Source organism: Arabidopsis thaliana (assembly GCF_000001735.4).
Source record: "Arabidopsis thaliana chromosome 1 sequence".
Taxonomy (NCBI): domain Eukaryota; kingdom Viridiplantae; phylum Streptophyta; class Magnoliopsida; order Brassicales; family Brassicaceae; genus Arabidopsis; species Arabidopsis thaliana.
Genome location: NC_003070.9, coordinates 2,887,198 through 2,910,434, shown reverse-complemented (window position 1 = coordinate 2,910,434; position 23,237 = coordinate 2,887,198). Strand labels below are relative to the sequence as shown.

The 23,237-nt window shown below is 36.9% G+C and overlaps 6 protein-coding genes across 7 annotated transcripts; 3 read left to right on the top strand and 3 right to left on the bottom strand.

Annotated features, from left to right (window-relative positions):
- Positions 1–1,402: 1,402 nt before the first annotated feature.
- NF-YB4 (nuclear factor Y, subunit B4) lies at positions 1,403–1,824 on the top strand (the record flags this gene model as incomplete). Its single annotated transcript, NM_100774.2, has 1 exon — positions 1,403–1,824. Exon 1 carries the CDS (start codon positions 1,405–1,407, stop codon positions 1,822–1,824), a length of 420 nt encoding a protein of 139 aa, NP_172377.1. The 5' UTR covers positions 1,403–1,404.
- A 3,748-nt stretch (positions 1,825–5,572) lies between these two features.
- On the top strand, positions 5,573–10,659 carry SNF4 (sucrose nonfermenting-like protein). Its single transcript, NM_100773.4, has 13 exons — positions 5,573–6,347; positions 6,495–6,582; positions 7,016–7,192; positions 7,474–7,596; positions 7,724–7,783; positions 7,994–8,083; positions 8,264–8,398; positions 8,563–8,707; positions 8,996–9,169; positions 9,557–9,620; positions 9,708–9,777; positions 9,970–10,087; positions 10,192–10,659. The coding sequence occupies exons 1-13, from the start codon at positions 6,223–6,225 to the stop codon at positions 10,284–10,286; spliced, it is 1,464 nt and encodes a 487-aa protein (NP_563834.1). The 5' UTR covers positions 5,573–6,222; the 3' UTR covers positions 10,287–10,659.
- A 329-nt stretch (positions 10,660–10,988) lies between these two features.
- AT1G09010 (glycoside hydrolase family 2 protein) lies at positions 10,989–15,269 on the top strand. Its single transcript, NM_100772.5, has 11 exons — positions 10,989–11,296; positions 11,535–11,673; positions 11,763–11,987; positions 12,072–12,130; positions 12,206–12,254; positions 12,365–12,595; positions 12,709–12,878; positions 12,965–13,169; positions 13,250–13,894; positions 14,062–14,289; positions 14,442–15,269. Exons 1-11 carry the CDS (start codon positions 11,148–11,150, stop codon positions 15,174–15,176), a joined length of 2,835 nt encoding a protein of 944 aa, NP_563833.2. The 5' UTR covers positions 10,989–11,147; the 3' UTR covers positions 15,177–15,269.
- NP1 (NPK1-related protein kinase 1) lies at positions 15,253–19,416 on the bottom strand (the record flags this gene model as incomplete). Of its 2 annotated transcripts, NM_100771.4 has the most annotated exons (17): positions 19,028–19,414; positions 18,870–18,911; positions 18,708–18,773; positions 18,497–18,607; positions 18,337–18,417; positions 18,176–18,253; positions 17,953–18,035; positions 17,730–17,811; positions 17,548–17,648; positions 17,397–17,436; positions 17,253–17,312; positions 17,119–17,168; positions 16,801–17,020; positions 16,514–16,684; positions 16,068–16,420; positions 15,735–15,805; positions 15,253–15,542 (listed from the first exon to the last, which is right to left on the bottom strand). In NM_100771.4, exons 1-17 carry the CDS (start codon positions 19,322–19,324, stop codon positions 15,448–15,450), a joined length of 2,001 nt encoding a protein of 666 aa, NP_563832.2. In that variant the 5' UTR covers positions 19,325–19,414. The 2 variants fall into 2 exon arrangements, with proteins under 2 accessions (NP_563832.2, NP_001323260.1); NM_001331801.1 differs by lacking the exons at positions 15,253–15,542; positions 15,735–15,805 and having other exon boundaries at positions 16,040–16,420; positions 19,028–19,416.
- Positions 19,417–19,469: 53 nt separating this feature from the next.
- Positions 19,470–22,008, bottom strand: PGSIP5 (plant glycogenin-like starch initiation protein 5). Its single transcript, NM_100770.5, has 3 exons — positions 20,935–22,008; positions 20,331–20,797; positions 19,470–20,167 (listed from the first exon to the last, which is right to left on the bottom strand). The coding sequence occupies exons 1-3, from the start codon at positions 21,680–21,682 to the stop codon at positions 19,682–19,684; spliced, it is 1,701 nt and encodes a 566-aa protein (NP_172373.3). The 5' UTR covers positions 21,683–22,008; the 3' UTR covers positions 19,470–19,681.
- A 720-nt stretch (positions 22,009–22,728) lies between these two features.
- Positions 22,729–23,190, bottom strand: AT1G08985 (AP2/B3-like transcriptional factor family protein). The gene has a single exon (NM_179289.2). The coding sequence runs from the start codon at positions 23,104–23,106 to the stop codon at positions 22,801–22,803; it is 306 nt and encodes a 101-aa protein (NP_849620.1). The 5' UTR covers positions 23,107–23,190; the 3' UTR covers positions 22,729–22,800.
- Positions 23,191–23,237: the final 47 nt, after the last annotated feature.

The window sequence follows — 23,237 nt, the reverse complement described above, 5'->3', positions numbered from 1 at the left end:
ATTGAAGTGTGATGCAATTGATAAATTAAGGGCAAAAAGTGTGATGCTTTTCACAAAGAAATAAAACTTTACATACACTTTTTTTCTAATTGGTTGTGAATGGTTAAGTCAACTCAGTTTCGAAGTATGTAGAACATCTTTTTAAATCGCATAATCCGGTTTTTAATTAATGACGTATTCTAGGTTTTTTTTTTTAAGTGCGTATATTCTAAGTTCTTACGTAAATATATGTCTTTAAAAAGATTATAATGATTAGTTAAGCCTCTCTATACCATGAATAAAGTGCAGAATGTAAAGGAAATGCTCTAAGAACTCCAAAAAAAAAAAAAAAGAAGAAGAAGGAAATGCCTGAAACTTTCCATCTTTCCGTTAATAGACTAGCAAGAACTCGAACAAAATGTGTGTTCACACATCTTCTACGATATTTTTTCCCAAACGAAAGGTTTATCATTTTCCCCAAAAATTAGGATACATATTCGACTAGAGACGTTCACCTACGATCACCAATTCATTAGGAATTCTTGATTATACAAAATATTATAAAATCATTATATTTAGACAATCCAAATCCAAATCCACAAGATACAAAATCGTGATAGTTTGACGTTTCATAATGCCTCATGTGGCTTACAATATGCTTAGGGTTTGAACCCATATCTAAAATGCACATGCTCTTAGTATATAAACCAATGACTTGGCCAATATAGACCCATTGAATATTTGTATTGGTTAACTTCTAACGACGAAATTTCTCAATATTTTGTTTTTAGCTATTGCCTTTTATATAGATTTGGTGAATTTTTGCGCAGTATTGCTAATAATTAAATAAGTATTTATTTTTAAAACATATTAAAACCAAAGGTCAAATGCATGCGAGTGGCCGTACTGGATTATGCGGATTACGTGCCTCGAATTTCATATTTTCTATAATACAATTAAGGTTTTGACATTCCATAAGCCAACCATTGCTTCATCAAGAATAATTTCTTTTACCAAAGTAGCTACGCTCTAATCAAAATTAAAGTTAAGATTTAATTTTAGATATTAATTTAGTATTAACTTGTCATATACAGTACTGTACGTAGATATCCGTATGTATTAGACGGATTGATGATGCATATGGATCAAAGCTAAGCCACAATCACCAAACAGGTATAAACGATTCTGCTATAGCTTATATAAGCTTAATTCACATACATATATACAGAGAGAATCTTAGACATATATTATATATATAGTATGTAATAAATTAAGAGTAGGTTCAAGTAGTACATCTACTCATCATACACATACACACCCTATATAATCTATATATAGAGAGAGGGAGGGTCATATAGGACAACTTGTATAAAAAGGTTATAAGAGAAGCGAGAGCTGATAGATTCACTGAAACAAAAGAGAAAAATGACAGACGAAGATAGATTGTTGCCAATAGCCAATGTAGGGAGACTTATGAAGCAAATCCTACCATCAAATGCAAAGATCTCAAAAGAAGCAAAACAAACAGTTCAAGAATGTGCAACAGAGTTCATAAGCTTTGTTACATGCGAAGCATCAGAGAAGTGCCACAGGGAGAATCGGAAGACGGTGAATGGAGACGACATCTGGTGGGCTCTCAGCACTCTCGGCCTCGATAACTATGCTGACGCCGTGGGTAGGCATCTTCACAAGTACCGTGAAGCCGAGAGAGAAAGAACTGAGCACAACAAAGGTAGCAATGATAGTGGGAATGAGAAAGAAACCAACACTAGAAGTGATGTACAGAACCAATCGACAAAATTTATTAGAGTTGTTGAGAAGGGAAGCAGCTCCTCGGCCCGTTGAACTAGACATCTAAGTTCTGAATTATTTACTATGAAGCCAAGAAAGATCTGTAGAGAGACCAGAAGGATTCAATAATGTCAATGTTGAATCATTAATACAATGTACATGTTTGTAATTGATTTCTAAACATGAGTTTCTACATACATATATATAAATCTATGATATTTCTTCTTGCAAGCAAATAACGTGTAATTTAGACTTAGAATATTGGTCGGTTCGAACAATAGGAAGAGGAGAAGATAGCAGAAACAAGGTACTAGCAAGATGATTTTGGTTTTCTTTTTCCTTTTGGTATATATATCACCGCATAGGTCGATCCAAGGCTTTCCATAAACATAATAGGCCAAAAAATAAGAGCTTTTTGTATATCTTACCGCATATATCCATTGATGGATCTGTTACAGTGGCTAGAACAATGATATTTTTTAATCCCCATATGCCTAATGGCCTTCTGGAGCCTGAGGCTAGTGTTAACCAAAATAAAGGAGCATTGGGACTTGACCATTTAAAATGAAATCCTAAAGAAGTCAGAAAGTAATTAGTTCACATTAAAGGAGAAGGAAGCTTAGAAAGTTGACACTTGCCAGATTTTATTTCACATGTAAGTAGATTGGTCTCTACAAAACTTAAGAACAAGAAAAAAAAAAAATCCAACTAAGTTAAAGTCAATATTTCTTCTTTTGCCAAAAAAAAAAAAAAAAACAGCTAATAGAACTAAGAACAACCAATAGGGGAGATGATAAGGTTTTTTTTTTAGTTTATCGTAAAACTAAAGATGTCAAAAGGGTCTAGGGTTTGAATAGAGAGAGTAATAGGTTCAGAAAAAAAAAACAACCCCGAGACTATGAGGACCACAACCTTATGGGCACACTAAACCTAAAATTTTATATGAATGTTTCAAGATTTGTATATCTTATGACATGCTCGCTTTATGGTTATCTGCAAATGGGGTAGTTTTATATCATCAAATAAATAAGAAAGTTAGAAACAATTCATGAAAGAAAGATGCAGCCTATAGTTTATGTAGAGCTTTCTTGGGACCACTTCTCAACTATCTTATGTTCTTGCTCTAATCAACTAAGATTGAACAAGTAACATATATAAGAGATTAGTTCAAAGAGACAAAAGCTGAAATCACAAACATCAAGATCTTTATTTATCAATAACTATACCAAGATAGTAAGTAACATCCCATAGTACATTTTAAACTATTAGTATACCAATGTAGTAACACGCAATGTTTTGCTATGTACTAATATTAACCTTAACAATGTTATATCTGACATCTATGTACTTAATGATTCTAGGGATAAATGTTTGTTTCCATTGGCTCAAACCATGGAATCGCGGCATTGAGCTCCTGCACAGGCAGGCAGCGATGCCTCGGGAACCATGAGCGCGAATATTTTAAGGTAACAACCAGTACAACCCACATCTGATGTACCCATTGCGAAGGACAAAGAGAAAGATGAAGAGGACAGGTCCATGTGAAATATAATAGCTTATTATGTTGATTTTACTTACAACCATTAAGGTTGCAGCATGGACCAAGAAATATAATAGCTTTATGATGATTTTAGGCAAGTTGCTGAACTTGATTCCTATGAAAAATGAGATGCACGCATGTCAAAAGTTCTTCAAGTGAAAGAAAAGTGCTATTTGATACCATCTTAGTTTTCTCTCTTCAGTTATTAACTATTTGTAGTAGTGGACTATTCGGGAACAACTCATTTCTAATGAAATTTTAAAGCTTGGCATTATGTAAGAACACATATATATTTCAGATTAGGTTTTCGTTTGACTGACGAGAAACAAAATAAAGAATGTGCAAGAAAAATTGGTATACAAATTATTTAACTATTTTTACAAAACTGTGTAATCTTCCAAACCTAATTTCAATGATATTATACTTCTGGTGACGTGAACGTTCTCGTAAAACAAAAAACAAAAATCATCGAAATTATACTTACGGACAAAGAGTTATGGACTATCTATTTTGGAAGGAGAAAAAGAGAACCATCAGAAATTGCCTACAAGAGAACCATCAATGATAAACTCAGATTTTGACTTTTGTACCCGAAAGAGAAAGAACCATCAATGAAACTGCTTGCGCGTTAGTCTCCCAATATTTTTCCCAGCTTTGATGTTTCCTTAAATTCCTTTTTGGGCAAGGTTACAAAGAACTAGGCTATGCTATATTGTATAATCTAAGCTTTTCACTTTGATTGATTTCATATCAAAAAAAAAAAGAAAGAAAGAAGGAGCATATGTGATGTAATTGGAGAGTTGTTTAGACTAAGAGAAAAATGTATTCAGTGGAGGCTAAAGAAATTCTTCTCGAAATCTGATGCAAAACCCATAACTGAAAGAAAAGAAGAAGAAAGAACTCTTTGAATTAGTTCCCGAGCCAAAGATCATATACATAACCAGAATTACGACGAAGGAGTTACGGATGTTTAGGACGAGAGCCAAAGATGTTCTAACAATATGTAACCAAATGAAGACTTTCCAAATATTAAAAAGAGCCCTTATGAGATAAAAAAAAAAAACTTTGTTGGCCTGTTTTTCAATGCCCAAATATAGCGATCAAGATTTTGAGATGAAAGTTATGACCATTAAAGGAGTATATATATCCAATTGTCCATACTAGCCAGCGACCGTGAATGCTGCCCAATAACCAACAAGCCAAAATGACCATTGTTTACAAATGTCTTTCTCATTTGCTGTTTTCCGACAGATAGAGTAAGTGTATATATAGAATAGTACTGAAAGAGAGGGCCGGGGGACTTATATACGTTTTGAGGAAAAAGATAAACAACATTAGAGTAAGAGCGAGATATATACACTTATATAAAGTCATGTCTATAAGAAAGTTCAAATCCAACTTAAAAATATATACTCACAACAAATAAAAGTTACATCACTTCGATTATTTAGAGTTTATAAAACTAATTAGAAACCGAACTCTTTTTTTCTTCAAGGTCGTGTTTTGGTTTTAGGCTTTTAGCCCTAATTTACAGGTCTTTCTAAGGCTAAATCTACTATAAAATGTAATTGCATGCCTAGGGTTCAAACATGAAGTCTCCTCTCCCTCAAATAATGTCAACTTGGAAGACAACACGATTGTCTCCCTGTATTACATGTCTACCGAGAATAGATGTACAATGTAATTTCATGGATTATGTTTAACCCGATAATAAATTGGTGTGGGATGTAATGATTTATTTTCTTTAATTTAAGAAATTATAAGAGTTGACACAATAAAAATTAGAGAAAAAAAAAACATGGCTTTTCTTTTTACTTTATTTATTTACCCTGCTTCAAAACACAAGAGAATAAGAGAAAAGTGTATTTTGAAACGTTTTTGAATGTTAGTTTGGTTTTGTTTGATTTATAGTACTGTTTAACATCAGAAAAGACAAATGAGTTTAAAAAAATAATACCAAAAAAAGAATTTACTAGATACAATTTTAAAGTGGAAATATTTTTAATAACTTGGATCCTCGTCTAATTTATTCATAACATTTATGTGATATATTATATATATAGGAAATGATTTATTAGATAGTTGACTAAAACTATATATTAGATGCTATTATTTGCATAATTCATATAGTTATTTATTATGAAAAAAGAGAAGAATAATCAGTTATGTAAAAGTAGAATTTTTTTTTTTTTTTTAAATGTTATCGGAAAAACTGTATACAGTAATAAAAAAGAGAAAAAAAAAAAAAACCATATCTTTGTCGATGGATTAAAAACAACATTTTCATTACGCAGCGCTTCTTCGCCCTCAGATTCTTCTTCACCTTGAAAGACCATTAACATCATTCCTTGCCCAGATCCAAACAATGCCATCTCCACTCTCTCTATTTAGGGTTCTCTCCAACTTTTCAAATCCCTAATTCTTGCTCCCTCCCTTCAATCAATTCCGATCATCATCGAGGTCTCTCTACTCCCCGAATTTAAAGATCAGAGCCGCGACTTCCTCTGCCTTCTTTTCCTCGGAATTTTTCAGCTACGTTTTCCAGGTGGTGTGTATTGTCAATCAGTTGACCTTTGCTTTTGTAGCCAGATCGTTCGTGCTTTGAGTTTAGGGCTCTTTTACAAGGTTTCGTGTTGGTGGAATTTCTCTACCTAGGTTTGGGGGAAGAGTTCAGTAATTTCGTTGTAGATCGTGATTTGGGCTTTTAGGGTTTCGGTTTACTGGTTGCTGGAATTTATGGTAGCGTTATTGAATTCGGACTCTCTGCATGTGTAAGCGTTGAAGTTTGAAGTTTCACCGGGTTTTGTTTCTTCTGCTGAAGAGTCGAGATTATTTTACGCATTAAGAATCGATTCAGAAGGTTTTTAGGAATTAGTTTCTGTGGATTGTAACTATATAACTACTGGGAGGGGATGTTTGGTTCTACATTGGATAGCAGCCGTGGAAACAGCGCTGCCTCAGGGCAGCTTCTTACTCCGACACGCTTCGTGTGGCCTTATGGAGGTAGAAGAGTCTTCCTAAGCGGATCTTTCACCAGGTGAGATGACTGAGCTTGAACTAGGATAGTTTACTTTATATTTCAGTTAAGCTATTTATCGGGGTTTGTGTAGAGTATGTGCTCTGTATAGTATCTATCGGGGTTTTGCAGTCCATGGACTGATTTCTGAAATGGGCATTTGAACAGGTGGACAGAGCATGTGCCAATGTCACCGCTCGAGGGCTGCCCTACTGTTTTTCAAGTCATTTGCAACTTGACGCCAGGATATCATCAGGTTAATAATCTTGTACTCGACCTGTATCATGGCAAATTCTTTGTTAATTAATCCCTGCAGAAGCATTTATGTCCTTGTAGTGATTTAGCGATGTCCATAATTGTGCTTCATTTAGTCTCTGGATACTTAACCTATGCAATGAGAATCTTATATACCTCTGTCATATTTGTATGACTGTGGCTGAAAATTGCAAATTTCCTTGCTAATTGATCAAAATTTGACTTTATACATCACCATCCACATAACAAAAGTTGGGGTCTTCATGCTGTGTGATACCTAAATCACTTCTTTTAATAAAGGCTACAGTGTGTGTATAGAGATTCATATATTTTGGCAGTTGGATGTACTATATATAACAAGATTTTAATTATTACAATGTGAGATGCTTAAGAAGCCACTAATGTTACATTTATGTTATTTCATTCTCATGCAGTATAAGTTTTTTGTTGATGGGGAATGGCGGCACGATGAGCACCAACCATTTGTAAGCGGAAATGGTGGAGTAGTGAATACAATATTTATAACTGGGCCAGATATGGTTCCTGCTGGTTTTAGCCCAGAGACACTGGGCCGGTCGAATATGGATGTGGATGATGTCTTCCTGCGAACGGTAAGGAATCTGACCTTTCCTTTTCCAAAATGCAGTGTTTATTCTCGCTGCTTGATGGTTCAGGTTTCCCGAGTTGCTTCCAGTTTGGTTTCTTTAATTTTGATCCGTGGTTGGTATCCTTCAGATTATTTTTAACTGTTTGTCATTAGTTCAAGTATAATTGATTTTAGACCATTTTATCTTAATGTATAAAGCAGGATTCCTTAAGTTCCATTAAATTGTCTCTGAGACTACATTCAAATTGAGTTTCTGACTGCTTTCACATGGTGATTATATTGTAGGCTGACCCGTCCCAGGAAGCTGTTCCTAGGATGTCGGGGGTTGATTTGGAGCTTTCTCGTCACCGCATATCGGTTTTATTGTCAACCCGCACTGCATATGAGCTGCTCCCAGAATCGGGCAAGGTTTGGTTTCTTTTTCTTTTTGCTTGATCATTGATAATTTCTGTCTTCATGTCCTATAGATTATCAGTTAAGAATAACCTTTGGCTTCTTACTCGGAAATTGTCTAAGGTGATTGGAAATTTTACAGGTTATTGCATTGGATGTTAATTTGCCAGTGAAGCAAGCATTCCATATACTCTATGAGCAGGTTTACTTTATTTGCCAATTACCCTTGTGTCAGCTTCTGTTCTTGTTAGGATGTTCATCTCTCTGTCTCTCACCGTCATATAAACATTCTAATATTGTTGCATCCAGACCCGGAAAGGGAAGGAAGTGAAACTTAAGTGAACAACATTCGTCTAATTATACTTCGAGATTGTTTGGCTTTCTGGTTTTTGCTAATTCCAGATGCTTTCAGGGAATCCCTTTGGCTCCTCTTTGGGACTTTGGAAAAGGCCAATTTGTTGGAGTTCTTGGTCCACTAGACTTCATTCTAATACTGAGAGAGGTTGGCTTCTATTAAAACTGTTCTTTGCTAGAGCATTCCATCGAGTTACTATTGTATATTCTTAGAATTTCCAAGACGGAAGTCTGGATATCTCATAAATCACATAGTTTTAAATGTTTTACTAGCTTCTCAGTATGAAATTTCACTCTTGAGTATAATAGCAAATTTGTAAAATTGCAGCTTGGAACTCATGGATCAAACTTGACAGAGGAAGAGCTTGAGACGCACACAATAGCAGCCTGGAAAGAGGGGAAGGCTCATATTAGCCGGCAATATGATGGAAGTGGGAGACCATATCCTAGGCCACTTGTTCAGGTGAGATTTTCACAGTTGATTTGTATCGCTGTTACTACTAACTTTCTTCTGTTTGCGTAATCTCTGAACATAGCCTTATCCTAGAACTTTCTATTGCATGTTATATTGAAAAGAGCTAGTAGTATTTCTCTCTTGCTATTAATGGTTTTATATATGGCTATCAGGTTGGACCCTATGATAATCTGAAAGACGTTGCCCTGAAAATTTTGCAAAACAAGGTGGCAGCTGTTCCGGTTATATATTCTTCTTTGCAGGATGGTTCATATCCGCAGTTACTGCATCTTGCTTCGCTATCAGGCATATTAAAATGTAAGGTCCCTTCATTTGTGAATAAGACACTGATAAGCGCGCCAATTTGGCATTTCTCACTTTTTAATTCATGACGTGCATATGATTCTGCTATTTCCAAAATTTTCCCACTTCTTCATTTCTCCAAATTCTGTGAAGGGATGGGATCTTTAGGAGGGAGGGAAATTAGAAACTAAAGTTGCAATTGACTTTACCAAACTTTTTACACAGTTTTCCCTGTTAATAATTCCTTTCGAAATTTATGCCTTTATCAGACACTTAAGCTCTAAATTAAGCATAATCTTCCAGGTATATGCAGATACTTTAGACATTCGTCTAGCTCTTTACCTATCCTTCAGCAACCCATTTGTTCAATTCCCCTGGGTACGTGGGTCCCTAGAATCGGAGAATCAAGTAGCAAACCTCTCGCTACATTGAGACCTCACGCCTCTTTGGGTTCTGCGCTCGCATTATTAGTTCAAGGTAATCCTTTTTCTTATCTTGTTGCAGCAACATCTTATTCAAAGCTCATCTGCAACTCAGACTATCAACCTCTACATTACAATCAGATTTTCAGTTTTAAATATTTTGTCTAGATGGTAATATAATCAAGTAGCTGAACACATGGGTATACTCAAGTCAATGCAGACCAACAAACCAACTTTAGATGTTACGACCACTTTTATTATTTTTATACAGATGTAATTGCTGCAACATGAGTAAACTAACGAGGTTTAAAAACATAGAAACATTTTTGTCAATCTTAAAGCAGATATATTTATAGAATTTCTCGTGATCTTTTCCCTGGTTCCTCATAGATGGAAATGAATGAATGAGTCATGCTTAATTTATGTTTCCTGGTTATTACAGCTGAAGTCAGTTCAATTCCCGTAGTGGATGACAACGACTCGCTTATTGACATATACTCTCGAAGGTAAACCTCTATCCATCAATCGACATGATGTCTTATGCATTCCATCTTTGACGTCCTTGTGTTCTGATGATATTTGTAATTGGCCAGTGATATAACTGCTCTGGCTAAAGACAAGGCATACGCACAGATTCATCTTGATGACATGACAGTTCACCAGGTAAACCTCTCATCAGAAACCAAGATCCATCACATGTCTCATCAAATTACGAGTTTTACTTAAATGTAACCTGCCTATCTATCATGGAAATTGCCTCGTTTCTGATTTATTTGAACATACATCTTTACAAGAATGAAAGAAGAGATGAAACGTTATAATAAAGTGGAGGATAATGTGTTTGTGGGTTTTCAGGCGCTACAGTTGGGGCAAGATGCGAGCCCGCCTTATGGAATCTTCAACGGGCAGAGATGTCACATGTGCTTGCGCTCAGACTCTCTTGTGAAAGTGATGGAGCGGTTGGCGAATCCAGGTACACACTATCTCCTATATACAATCTTCAGCTTTGTTGCTTGACACAGGAACATCAGATGAGATGTAACTGGGGTTTGGGTTTGTGTATATAAAACACAACAGGTGTAAGGAGGCTGGTGATAGTGGAAGCAGGGAGCAAACGTGTTGAAGGTATCATTTCACTGAGCGATGTTTTCCAATTCCTGCTCGGTCTTTGACTCCCACAGCAAAACAACCTCCCCAACCTCTTTTTCTCATTTCCCCTCAATCAAAACTACCCAACAATTTGCTTCTTTTTTTTTTTTTTTTTTTTTCTTCTTGCAAGGAATTTGTAAATTTGCTACGAACCTCTTTCATCATTGTTTTCTTATTATTTTTGTTGTTTTAGTTGAACGGGTTTCCATTCTTGTGAAGATATTGGCTACCGGAATCTTTTACTAGTAGCTTCCCTCAGCTTTTTCTTCCCTCTTTTTTTTTCCATTTTTTTTTGGTTTTGAGTTTTTCACTTCATCGACTCGAAAAGCAACACAGCATGAGAAGGCCGTAGAAGTGTAGGACAATGCACTGGTTGACAAAGATGAATTGTCACCAGCGAGAATAAGCCTTATGGTTGAAGTTTGCAAGTAATGATTAATACAATTACAATCATAACGAATCATAACCTTAAGTACAATAACAAGTAAAAAAGTACAATGACAAGTAATATTCAGTAATGGTTAATCGAGTGATTTGATCATAGCATTATCGATTTCTTTCGGATTTTTCAATAGCTCTTAAAATATATCAATAAAAGTAATACAAAATTCAATCAAATCTAGTGACACTAAAAAAAAATAAAAAAATCTAATGTCATTTAAAAAATATTTGAGCAAAAAAAATAAAATCTAATGTCATTAAAAATAAGTGTTAAATAATTGATGACATAATAAGTGATAGAGAAAAATGTATTTACTCTATTTACTTATTTAGGCTTATCCAGACAATAAACGTTTTCGTTTTTCCAGTCCAACAAGTTTCTTCATCAACTCTCTCAACTGTTTTCGACATAAACATTCCAGAAGCTGAGATCAGATACTAAAATGGCGGAGATCGGGAAGACGGTGTTAGATTTCGGCTGGATAGCGGCGAGATCCACGGAGGTCGATGTCAACGGCGTTCAGCTCACTACCACCAATCCTCCGGCCATCAGTTCCGAATCTCGGTGGATGGAAGCCGCCGTACCTGGAACGTAAGTAATAGTGTTCACTTTCCTCTTCGAAAATTTGAAGCTATTAATAATCAAAGTAAGAACAATTGTTTAAGTATTTGATTTTGTTCGAATGTGTCTGTCAAGTTTGGATTTTGCCTTGATAACTAATAATTAATTTTCTTCTTCTTATGAATCAGCTTTTATTTATGTAAATACCTCTAATTGTTTCATGCATGAATGAGAGATTTTACTGATATAGGATCTTAATTGTGAACAGTGTATTGGGCACATTGGTGAAAAACAAAGCAATTCCGGATCCTTTTTATGGACTTGAAAATGAAGCGATCACAGATATTGCCGATTCCGGAAGGGACTACTACACTTTCTGGTTCTTCACTAAATTCCAATGTCAAAGGGTGGGCCACCCTCACCCTCTCTCTCTCTTGGTCGAAATTGCTATTTTTCTTGTGTCTTCTTTTCATATTTTGTTTTGACGGTTTTGCAGTTATTGAATCAATACGTGCATTTGAATTTCCGTGCCATCAACTACTCTGCACAAGTGTTTGTAAATGGCCACAAGACAGAGCTTCCCAAAGGGATGTTTCGCAGACATACACTTGACGTCACTGATATTCTCCATCCTGAGAGCAATTTACTTGCTCTTATTGTTCATCCCCCAGATCATCCTGGGACTATACCTCCCGAGGGAGGCCAAGGTGGTGATCATGAGGTACACCTCCTCCCTCCTTCTCTCTCTCTTGGAAGTTTATATCACTCTTCTTTCTTTGCGTTGTGATTGGACTATCCATGACAGATTGGAAAAGATGTAGCTGCACAGTATGTGCAAGGTTGGGACTGGATTTGTCCAATAAGGTTATTTTTTTGTTACAAGATTTAGCTTATCGTATAGTTTAAGGCATTTCTCTCTGACAACATTTTTTCTTCTAGGGACCGGAATACTGGCATATGGGATGAAGTGTCAATATCTGTCACCGGGGTTCGTTTAGTTGGTTTACATTGTTTTCCAGAGATGATATCAATCAATATTCTCCACGGAACGTTTATAGTCATCTTCTTACTGAATGTTATAAATTGCTTTTATTGCAGCCTGTAAGAATAATTGATCCCCATTTGGTCTCAACCTTCTTTGACGATTACAAGAGAGCTTACTTGCATGTGACTGCTGAACTGGAAAACAAAAGCACATGGAATACTGAATGTTCTGTGAATATTCAAATAACAGCCGAACTCGAAAACGGTGTCTGTTTAGTAGAGCATCTTCAGACAGAGAATGTTTTGATCCCTGCTCAAGGACGTATTCAGCACACATTTAAACCAGTGAGTGGTATTGTTATCGTATATTACTTGTTACGACTTAAATTACTTATGGCTCTGAATCTGTGATGGTGGTATTGTTTATCCTAGAAACTAATGAAATATTGAATTAACAGCTCTATTTCTATAAACCTGAATTGTGGTGGCCCAACGGGATGGGAAAGCAAAACCTTTATGACATCTTGATCACTGTTGTTGTGAATGAATTCGGAGAATCTGATTCGTGGATGCAGCCATTTGGATTCCGAAAGATTGAGAGTGTTATTGATAGTGTTACTGGTGGAAGGTAAACTTTTTATATTTCAGTTTCAGTTTGGCTTGTGTAGAATGATTCTGTGGAGGCTCTACAACTTGTTTTTGTTAATTTTCCAGGCTGTTCAAGATCAACGGAGAGCCGATCTTCATCCGTGGTGGCAATTGGATACTATCAGATGGACTGTTACGTCTCTCTAAAGAACGTTACAGAACCGACATAAAATTCCATGCAGATATGAACATGAACATGATCCGTTGCTGGGGCGGTGGGTTGGCTGAAAGGCCAGAGTTTTATCACTTTTGTGATATCTACGGCTTGTTGGTATGAATCTTAAGTTATTCGCTATCACCCTTCTTCCAAAATTCATTGCCATTTCTGAAGTATACCTTATTTATTCTCAGGTGTGGCAAGAGTTTTGGATCACTGGCGATGTTGATGGAAGAGGTGTTCCAGTATCAAATCCGAATGGACCACTAGACCATGAATTATTCCTCTTATGTGCTCGTGATACTGTCAAACTTCTGAGAAACCATCCAAGCCTGGCTCTTTGGGTGGGTGGAAATGAACAAGTTCCGCCAAAAGACATAAATGAGGCTCTAAAGCAAGACCTTAGGCTTCATTCTTATTTTGAAACCCAATTGTTATCAGACAAAGATTCAGATCCTAGTGTTTATCTTGACGGTACTAGAGTTTATATTCAAGGATCTATGTGGGACGGCTTTGCAGATGGAAAGGGGAACTTCACTGACGGCCCTTATGAGATTCAATACCCTGAAGATTTTTTTAAAGACACATATTACAAGTATGGGTTCAATCCGGAGGTCGGCTCGGTTGGAATGCCAGTTGCAGAGACGATAAGAGCGACAATGCCTCCAGAAGGTTGGACGATTCCTCTGTTCAAAAAGGGTTTGGACGGGTTTATTAAAGAAGTGCCAAATCGAATGTGGGATTATCACAAGTACATTCCATATTCTAATCCTGGAAAAGTGCATGACCAGATTCTGATGTACGGTACTCCAGAGAATCTCGATGACTTCTGCTTGAAGGTAAATTTGGGATCTTAACCGTTTTAGCCTTTACTGGTGTTGTCTTACCCTGGTGCATAAATGTTACTTTTCCCCTTAACTTAATAATGCAATGTCTATGTTCGATTAATAAAAGAAACTTGAGATCATAAGTGATATATTATGACTTGGTTTTTCCTCTGTAACAGGCTCAACTGGTAAACTACATTCAGTACAGAGCTCTATTCGAGGGTTGGAGTTCGCAAATGTGGACGAAGTACACGGGTGTCTTGATCTGGAAGAACCAAAATCCATGGACTGGTCTCAGAGGTCAATTCTACGATCATCTTCTCGACCAAACAGCCAGTTTCTATGGCTGCCGTTCCGCTGCAGAGCCAGTCCATGTACAATTGAACCTGGCAAGTTACTTTGTTGAGGTCAGTGTGATTAGTTACTCTCTCTCTCTCTGACAATCACTGTGTACGAAGGTCTCTCGAAATTAGATTCTTGATCTAAATAAGAAGTGTATAAAAGTCTAATAAATTATGTAAATAATACATGGAATCATGTCCTTTGACCCCCCGCACAGGTTGTAAACACGACTTCTAAAGAGCTGTCGGATGTGGCAATAGAGGCATCAGTATGGGACCTAGACGGGAACTGCCCATACTATAAAGTGTTTAAAATTGTCTCTGCCCCACCAAAGAAAGTTGTGAAAATATCGGAATTCAAGTATCCGAAAGCAGCAAACCCAAAGCATGTATATTTCCTTCTTCTCAAACTGTACACTGTCTCAGACAAAGCAGTTATATCCCGGAACTTCTACTGGCTGCATCTGCCTGGAAAAAATTACACACTCTTGGAGCCGTACAGGAAGAAGCAAATACCTCTCAAGATCACTTGCAATGCAGTTATGGTGGGTTCAAGATATGAGCTGGAGGTCAATGTTCATAACACATCTAGAGCTAACTTAGCCAAAAACGTTGTCCAGGAAGACGAAAAACGTGATCTGGGGTTGCTCCAGAAACTCTTTAGTAGATGTGTTGTTTCTGCAGATAGCAACCGTGGTTTGAAAGTAGTGGAAATGAAGGGATCGGATTCAGGAGTTGCTTTCTTCCTTCGTTTCTCAGTTCACAATGCAGAGACAGAGAAACAAGATACGAGGATTCTACCAGTACACTACTCAGACAACTATTTCTCACTAGTTCCAGGTGAATCAATGTCTTTTAAGATCTCATTTGCAGCTCCTACAGGCATGAAGAAGTCTCCTCGTGTTATGCTTCAGGGCTGGAACTACCCTGATAGGTTTAGTGTTTTTGGTTGAGACTATTCATGTTTCATGTTTGTTACATAACTGCCTGTAATCTCGAACCTTTCAATAAATGAAACTTGCACAGGTTTTAGCAATTTGTAGCGCACTTAAATATGCACCCGACACTCACATTACACACATCTAATACCTTCAACAACCAGTTCAGAATCATATATTCAGACCAAACCTCGTGTCTACTTTTCATCACAGCAAGATAAGAGTTACAGATATATATACTAGTTGAGCAATCAAAAATCAAAAAGCCGGAGACTTTTTGTGCAAGTCATTTTCCTGGTGATGCAAACCTCGACTTCTCTCTCTGTCGGCTCATGCCTCTGTCTCTTGGGGATGATCCCAACCCTGCTTGGCGCATGATTTCTGCAATAACATAAACCACAAGTCAACTTACCAAGCTTACAAAAAGTGGATGCTACAATGTCATGTTTCTCAACATTACATGATTGCATGTTAACAGTGGTCAATGCAAAGCGCCGAATTCTAAATTCTAAATATGTAAAACTTAAAGAGAATCTTTGACATTTTTTTGCTAGATTAATAAGAGTGACATACCTTGTCGCTTTCTTTCCAGTTCTTGATCAAGCTCTTCCTTCCACTTCTTCTCTATCTCTGACAAAGCAACACTGCAAAGCCAAAACCAGCCAATTCAAGCAGATTCAGGAATGAAACAAGAAGCCTAGACTAAGTGACAGATTTAAATCGTTGCTGGTCAATAGCTAGGCTGAATTTAAACTCTACACGTTTGGAGTTGGGTGATCATAGCTTAAGATAAGCATGAATGGGACTTATTTCTGTCTTCTTGATTCCTACCGAGTTTCTAAAAGAGGAAATTAAGGAAATGTCTAAATCCTTAAAACTTAAATCCCAATTATCGCAGCCACTAACCACTGGCTTAATTCCTGCTTAGTGTCAACAACGAGACCCCTCCAGTCTGTGACCCGTGCTGATACACCATCCTGTGAAGCTTCATCACCTCCATTGTTAATATTCAATTCACGACTACCTCCACTTCCTGGGCTCTTGGAACAACTAGTTGCGTCTGTTGCTCTTGAAGGTGAACCACCAAGAGGGCCCCGACTCGGTGACCTGCTTTTTGGAGGCAGTTTCAGGAAACCACGAGCAGTGTCCTCTCTTTTACTGTTACTTAAATTACTCTCCATACAACTGGGAGAGAATGTGATCAAACTATTGTAGAATTCTTCATAGAGAGGAGTCTGTAACTTCTTTAGATCTGCAGCCTGAGACAAATACATATTCACTGCCATGTTAGTGATTTACGTAGAAAATGCAGTGAGGACAATGAATAATGTAGTATAATGTGCATGAGGGACCTTCTCATCTAAGAAAGCTTTAATTTTTGACTCGGTCAGCTCATCATCATCCTCTGAGTATGAAGGTTGGTCACATTCCATGCTCATTGTAGACTCTTTCTCTCCATTACCAGGACTTTCGTCAAATTTGGACTTCAAAGCAATGGACATATCACTTATGTCATCACAGCTCTGTACACATAGATTTTATAAGTAATGCTTACAAAACAAATTGAAACATGATCCAAACAAGAGTTGAGACTTGATCAGCCATTGGAATTCTAAATGAGAAATCATATGTATGCTACCTTCTTCAGATGACAATCTTTTTCAAGGGTAGAACTCATTTCTCCGTCAAATGTCAAGAAATTCTCATCATCTATCAAACACATATCGTCTTCATCACCTCCATTATCATTTTGTTGCCATAAATTTTTGTTTTGGATTGATTTCACAGGATCTACAAGTGAATAATTCAAACTGCCAAAGTTACACATGTCACCTACATCGTCGCAAGTAGAATCTGGACTGAAACAAAGGAAACAGACAATAAACCATCAAAATCTTTCATAAACCCACAAAATAATCTTAGAAATTTTGGTTTCAGCCAGATATTCAGAACTTACGTGCTCTTGGTGTTATTTATCTGTAACGGTAGTGGAGTGCTAAGATTGTTCTGGAAAATAACAAAAATAATTTTATCAAGATGGCTTCAAGAAAAAGTTATATGATATTCATAAGACGGTTAACATCCACCCACCAGGACAGAACCAAGATCAGTAGAAGCAGACTCCTTGTGTTTCCCCATAACAAAAGGATGCTGCGAATAAAACAAAATCAGGAATTTTACTCAAACCTTTCCAATTTAATATTGCGGGCATCACTCAAACTATTTATACTTCACCTTTAGTAGCTCAGATGCGGTTGGCCGCAGATTTGGTACCCTGTCAAGACGGATCCAATGATTCAGCAATTCCAAAGACAAGACACAATAGTAGTGAAGGAAGTTACTATTAAAAGTTCCAAACTAATGTTGCTGAAGCAAAGTAGCTTACTCCTGCAGACACTTGAGCAGAAAATCTTTTGCATCAGAGGAGAGAGTATCAGGTATTGGAGGATGTGATTTTGTTGTTCCTATGAAGAAGATAGCAGCAACCTGAAAAGAAAGTATGTCCACTTGTAATTAAGAAGCAAAATTATTCACGAAAAAATATCACCAGAAATACGAACAAATTACCTCTTTATACTGCTGACTCCAAGGAGCCTTCCCAGTCACCATTTCAATAACTGTACAGCCGACGCTCCATATGTCAGCAGAGCTGAGAACAATAGCCACAGGTTTGTGAGAAATCAAAAATATGGGACATAAGTCACCAGGACTACAATTAATAGCCACAATTGTATGAGTATCAGTTACAAAACATCTAATTTTGCATTTACGAGCACGCTTGGTTTCTTACAAGCTATGTCCAGTTTGAAGAATAACTTCCGGAGCCATCCAATATGGTGTCCCTTTCATAGATTTTGCACCAGTCATCGTAGCCTAGAGATGAAATCAAGTCAATCACATTAAATCACTCTGAAGGATATGTTATACTAGACCAACTAAGAAATAAGAGAATACACAGAACAGAATGCTTCCTGCAATATACTTTGTAGAAAACAAATTATTTTTTGACTTACCAACTCAGCTACTTGTTTGGATGCACCAAAATCAGCAAGCTTAATGCATCCTTTATTATCCACAAGGATATTAGCCCCCTGAGAAAACATAGAAACATATAGTCTCATGGGTAAGGACTCGAGATTGTAAGCACTTATAAAGTATGGAGAAAAATTGTTACCTTAATGTCTCTGTGCATAATTGCATGATTGTGCAGGTACTCCAACCCTAAAAGCAGTTGCCTTGTGTATGTCCGGACAACCTAATTCAATCGTTCTCACCACTTAAGCAATGCACACATTGTAAGAGATTGAACAAAAAAAAATCCAAGCATGACTTACTGATTCAGGAAAAGGTCCAAATTTCTCCAAGAGCGATGATATCGATCCACCGGGAACAAACTCGAGAAGGATATTCAGGGTATCATCTTCCCTCACTGTACCCAAATATCTCTAAGGCCAGAAAATAAAAAATACCTGAGTTAGATAGATAACACAAGGAAGTGTTGAATCCGTATGCATTGAGAAGGAGACAATACCAACAGTTACTTACAACTATATTAGGATGGGAGAGATTTTTAAGAAGCTTAACTTCTTCTTCAAGCTCCTGAATATGAGCCTACTTAGCACCAACACAGATAACAAACTCAATGAAGTACAAAAATCAATGGAAATTGAAAGAGGGAAAACTCGATGAAATGGATTGTTTATGAACCTGAGTCTTTTCCTTGGAAGCAAAATTGGCTGCAATCAGAACCTGAGTAGAACAAAGCTTTTGAAGTTCAGTACACATGCCAGAGAATTAGGTCATTCAAAATTAAGTCCCAATTAGCTTCAAATCCACAGCAATCAGAAAAACAAACCCTAAATTACCTGTTTGACGGCGAGAAGCTCCCCGGAGTCAAGATTCATACCCATGTACACCGTACCAAACGCGCCGCGACCAATTAACTGACCTTTCCTCCACGAAATCGGAGGTGCCATGTCTACAGTGTTAGCAGGAGGAGGAGGCGAGAAGGAGGGTTTGATAAAAATCTTCGATTTGCGGATGCAAGAGGTGATCTTATCGGCGAGAACACCGGGAAACGGAGGCTGGTTCTCCTGGTTATCGTCGTCGGAAGAAGGACGGAAAACAAGCGATCGACGAACGGAGCCGAAGAAATCTTGCATTTGAACGATTGAGGGAAGAATGCGTTTCACTGTTACTCTAATTTTGATTCATCGGTCGGCACAAAAGTGTTAACGAGTGAGAGGGAAAAAAGGCATCGAAATTATATTTTTGAAAAGAGAAAATTACTTTACTTAAATTACGCATATTATTATTCCAAATAAAAGTATGGTTATTAGTCTTTGTAAAAAACTAAAAATACTTTCACTCGAACGAAATATATATCATAACTACGTATAATGTTTTTCCTTCATAATCCACAATTACCTGTTAGAAATTAAATTCCCTTTCAAAATCTTTACGTAAAGAAAAAAAAAAAATTAAGTCTCTTGTTGAATAAGCGAGTTTGATGACTCTTCTCATTGACTTAGACGGTTCTTCTTCCTAGGATCTTTTATTCTAATTTTCCAATGATTTTCAGGAAAACCATTGAGCTTAGCCATTTTCCTCCACTTCTCAACGTTCTTCTCCATCTTAAGATTCAAACCACAATAACCTTTCAGCTTCTTAGGCATCTTGTCGTACACTTTCCACCATCTCGCATGCACCGACTCGCTTGCATACACACGTCGCGTTTTCAAGTCCCAGTTACAATCGTAGTCTCTGTAACATCGCCATGGTTTTAGTCCCAAGTAGTGTATGCCCTCTAAATTTTCTGGAAGATTGCGCGCTTTATCATGCCTGCTTTCATCACCAAAGTATTTCATCGTATTTAAACGTTTTGATAACCTATGCCACCACACGAAATATTCGTTCAGAAATCCTTGGTCTCCCCCGTTGTATGACCCGATCTTGAATGATTTAAGCATCAAATCCTCGAATAAACAAGCTGATGGCTCCAGAACCTGAAGAAAACCAGACTTTCTTATATAAAACATATGGAAAATTCGATAAAATAAAATAGTAAGAAATGGATTGATAAGGCAATATCTTTAGAAACTTAAAAAAGTCAACATATTCAAATCAAACAATCTATTGTTAAAGATATTTGTTAGTTAGATGCATTACCATGACTCCTGAGTTGAACAAGACTTTGTTATTGCCAGCGGCAGAAAGTTGAGGATAGGAGAAAAGGTAATCAATATTCTTGACGATGATGAAGTCTGCGTCTATAAACACTAGTTTGTCGTAATCTGTCACTTGCCACACACGTAACTTACTGTAGTTCCACTCATTGTAAGAACGCTTCTTGGAAAAAGGACTACGAATTCTCTCCACTCGCCGTAGTTTCCAGCCAGCAAGGCTTAGGCCAATGAGAGAGATGTTGGTTATAGAGTCATCGTGGAGGAGAATCATGTCCTTGGTTGATCCAGATTGCCTTATGCTTTGTGCTAAGGCTATTGCTCCGCATACGTATACCTCCGATGAGTGTAGTAACGTCACGTAAGCGACACGTTGGGCAGTAAATGATGATAATGTAGTTTTTTCGGATGTGAGATTTCTGTTCTTGTCTTGTATCCATGCTTCTCCTTGACCTTTAACAACGAATAAGAAATAGTTAGCGAAACATTGGAATTTTTTAACTATGCATTATGTCATCATGCATGCGACAATAAATAAATAAATAAATGAAGAAAACATATTGACCTATGAATAATAAAGCCAAAATTACCTAGCGGAGCAATCTGACATGAACCAGGAGGCATGAGAAGCTTCTGCTTCAACCTCGTAAGATCAGGCCTATAGACCCAATAGTCCCCCACGCGCTTCACGCGCTCATCACACCTAAAGATCTCATGCATAGGCCCACAAGATCCGATGAAGACAACGTACACAGTCCGATCAACATTCCTCCGACCACTCTCCACCACAAGATTCGCTGCCGCCAGATTCACCTGTAGCCTGAAAACGTCTCTTAACCCTCTCTTCTCCGAGAAACCATCGCACGGGACTTTGACAACGACGACGTCCACGTCAGCTTCGGAACCTTCCATCTTAGGGAGAGGGACTTCTGGACAACTAGGAATGTGCCACGTGTGATCCTCGTCGATCCAAACCGGGAATAAACTCGTCCATGTCAGATTGTTCGGAAGAGGATCGAGCGACACGTGGACATTCTCCAAGATCGACGTCCCGCTTGCCTCGTAGCTCTCTCGCTCGTTCTCTGCGATGTTGAGAAGACCCACTCGGATCTTTTTCTCATCCGGAAGATAGTTTCTAATGAGTCGGAGCCATATCGGAGTCCGTTTAACCGGTTCCGGCAAAGAATAACGAATCTCAACTATCGAAGGAGAAGCGATCATGGGGTTGAGCAGAAACAGAGGTTTAAAGTTTAAGAGCAAACCCAAAAACGACAATGATATTAGTATAAGATAAAACATAAAAAATCTCGTACTCGAACTTTTGCTTTTGGCCCCCATTTTCCCCCAACTCTCTCTCTCTCTATGCTCTTAGCGATGTCTATAAGATACATGTAATGTGTACGTGAATTTTTCATAATCTCATATACATCAACGTATATGTGCGAATTCATGGGTGTATGATTGAAGAAGGATCTTGAGATGCATGGACGCACGTTGGCGTAGAAGTCAATTCGTTAGGTGAGTCTACGAATAATTGTGTAATAAACTTCCATGCGCAAGTTAGGCGCCTGTTTTGTGTTGTAATTAAGAATTAGTTTGAACAACAGGTACAGGTGTATCGGATATATATCAAATTGGTGACCAAGCTTGTGATTGTTTTGTTTTTAAATAGCGATATCAAACATTAAACAAACATTGGTAGTTCATTTATGCTTTTATAACATATTTTGTTGGCTATAGCTACGTGAATTTGTTGTCGTTAACGTGGACGAAATCATTCAAATCGCATTTTAAATTATTTATTGTTAATTAGTCGGTTGATAAATCTATATCAATCGCTATAAGGTGATGATCAGGTATGGCCCATACAAGCTGATTATTGGGTTAATTATTATAAAAGTTATAAAAGTTGTAGAAGCAAACAAAAATTGCTTTCAAATTTTATCATAAAAATTATTACTATTTTATAGTTTTTGACTCTTGAAATTCTGCTGTTTGTTTTTTCGTTGGATAATTTTTTTAAGTAGATCAAACATAATTTGAAATAGGAAAAACAACAAATTAAATGATTTATTAATCTATGTGCTGAAACTCTAAACAATATATAAAATGAAACATAAAGAATTTATAGTATACATATATGTGTTAACATAATCGTCAATGGTAAGTATTTGAGTTAGTGTTAAGACGCAGGTCACAATCTATTATATATAACATGAGAGTTATTTTATTTTGTCAAAACATAATTTATTTTGACTAACAATTGTATCGATCCAAAACAAAAAATCTAACAAAATATCCATAATTTAGATGACAAATTGAAATGCAACTTTTTTGTATGAAACATATAAAACCATCCAAGATATAATTATTAGACAAAAGATTAGTTAAATAGATTTATTAAGAAATTGAATTGAATGTAAGATAACATTCCCGGTAAAAGAAATAAAATAAAATTACATAGAAAATATAAATTTGGTATTTTGCCAATATAACTTGATGACATCGCCTGCTTTAAGATTTCTTGCATCTCTAAGTTCTCCCCACCCACGTCCGATAAAATAACCTCTTTGGCTTTGTCTAAGATTTACCCAATAGGAATTGGTATTGTCTAGAATTTCTACTTGAATACCCATTCGAGGTACTGGAACTCCCGTGCTTCTTACTATGTTCTCAACCTTATCTCTTGGTAAAATCAATTTATTATCATGAGAACAATCGGTCTCTGATAGGGTTTTTACTATCATCATATTCGGATCCATTTTACTAAGTTTTTGAGTTTCTTCTAGATATAACTAAGAATGGTTTAGAAAAATGAAATATTGAGAAGTTTGAAGAGTTCAATGCATATATTTTATATACAGTTCTTGGTCAAAATTATGTTCAGTTTATG

Coding starts and splice junctions, on each gene's coding strand:
- SNF4 (NM_100773.4), top strand. CDS start 6,223: ATGTTTGGTTCTACATTGGATAGCAGCCGTGGAAACAGCGCTGCCTCA. Junction 8,399..8,562: donor ATCCTAGGCCACTTGTTCAG/GTGAGATTTTCA, acceptor TATGGCTATCAG/GTTGGACCCTATGATAATCT. Junction 9,170..9,556: donor GCTCGCATTATTAGTTCAAG/GTAATCCTTTTT, acceptor TGGTTATTACAG/CTGAAGTCAGTTCAATTCCC.
- AT1G09010 (NM_100772.5), top strand. CDS start 11,148: ATGGCGGAGATCGGGAAGACGGTGTTAGATTTCGGCTGGATAGCGGCG. Junction 11,988..12,071: donor GCCAAGGTGGTGATCATGAG/GTACACCTCCTC, acceptor TATCCATGACAG/ATTGGAAAAGATGTAGCTGC. Junction 12,879..12,964: donor GATAGTGTTACTGGTGGAAG/GTAAACTTTTTA, acceptor TTAATTTTCCAG/GCTGTTCAAGATCAACGGAG.
- PGSIP5 (NM_100770.5), bottom strand. CDS start 21,682: ATGGGGGCCAAAAGCAAAAGTTCGAGTACGAGATTTTTTATGTTTTAT. Junction 20,798..20,934: donor ATGTCAGATTGCTCCGCTAG/GTAATTTTGGCT, acceptor TCGTTGTTAAAG/GTCAAGGAGAAGCATGGATA. Junction 20,168..20,330: donor TGTTCAACTCAGGAGTCATG/GTAATGCATCTA, acceptor GGTTTTCTTCAG/GTTCTGGAGCCATCAGCTTG.
- AT1G08985 (NM_179289.2), bottom strand. CDS start 23,106: ATGGATCCGAATATGATGATAGTAAAAACCCTATCAGAGACCGATTGT.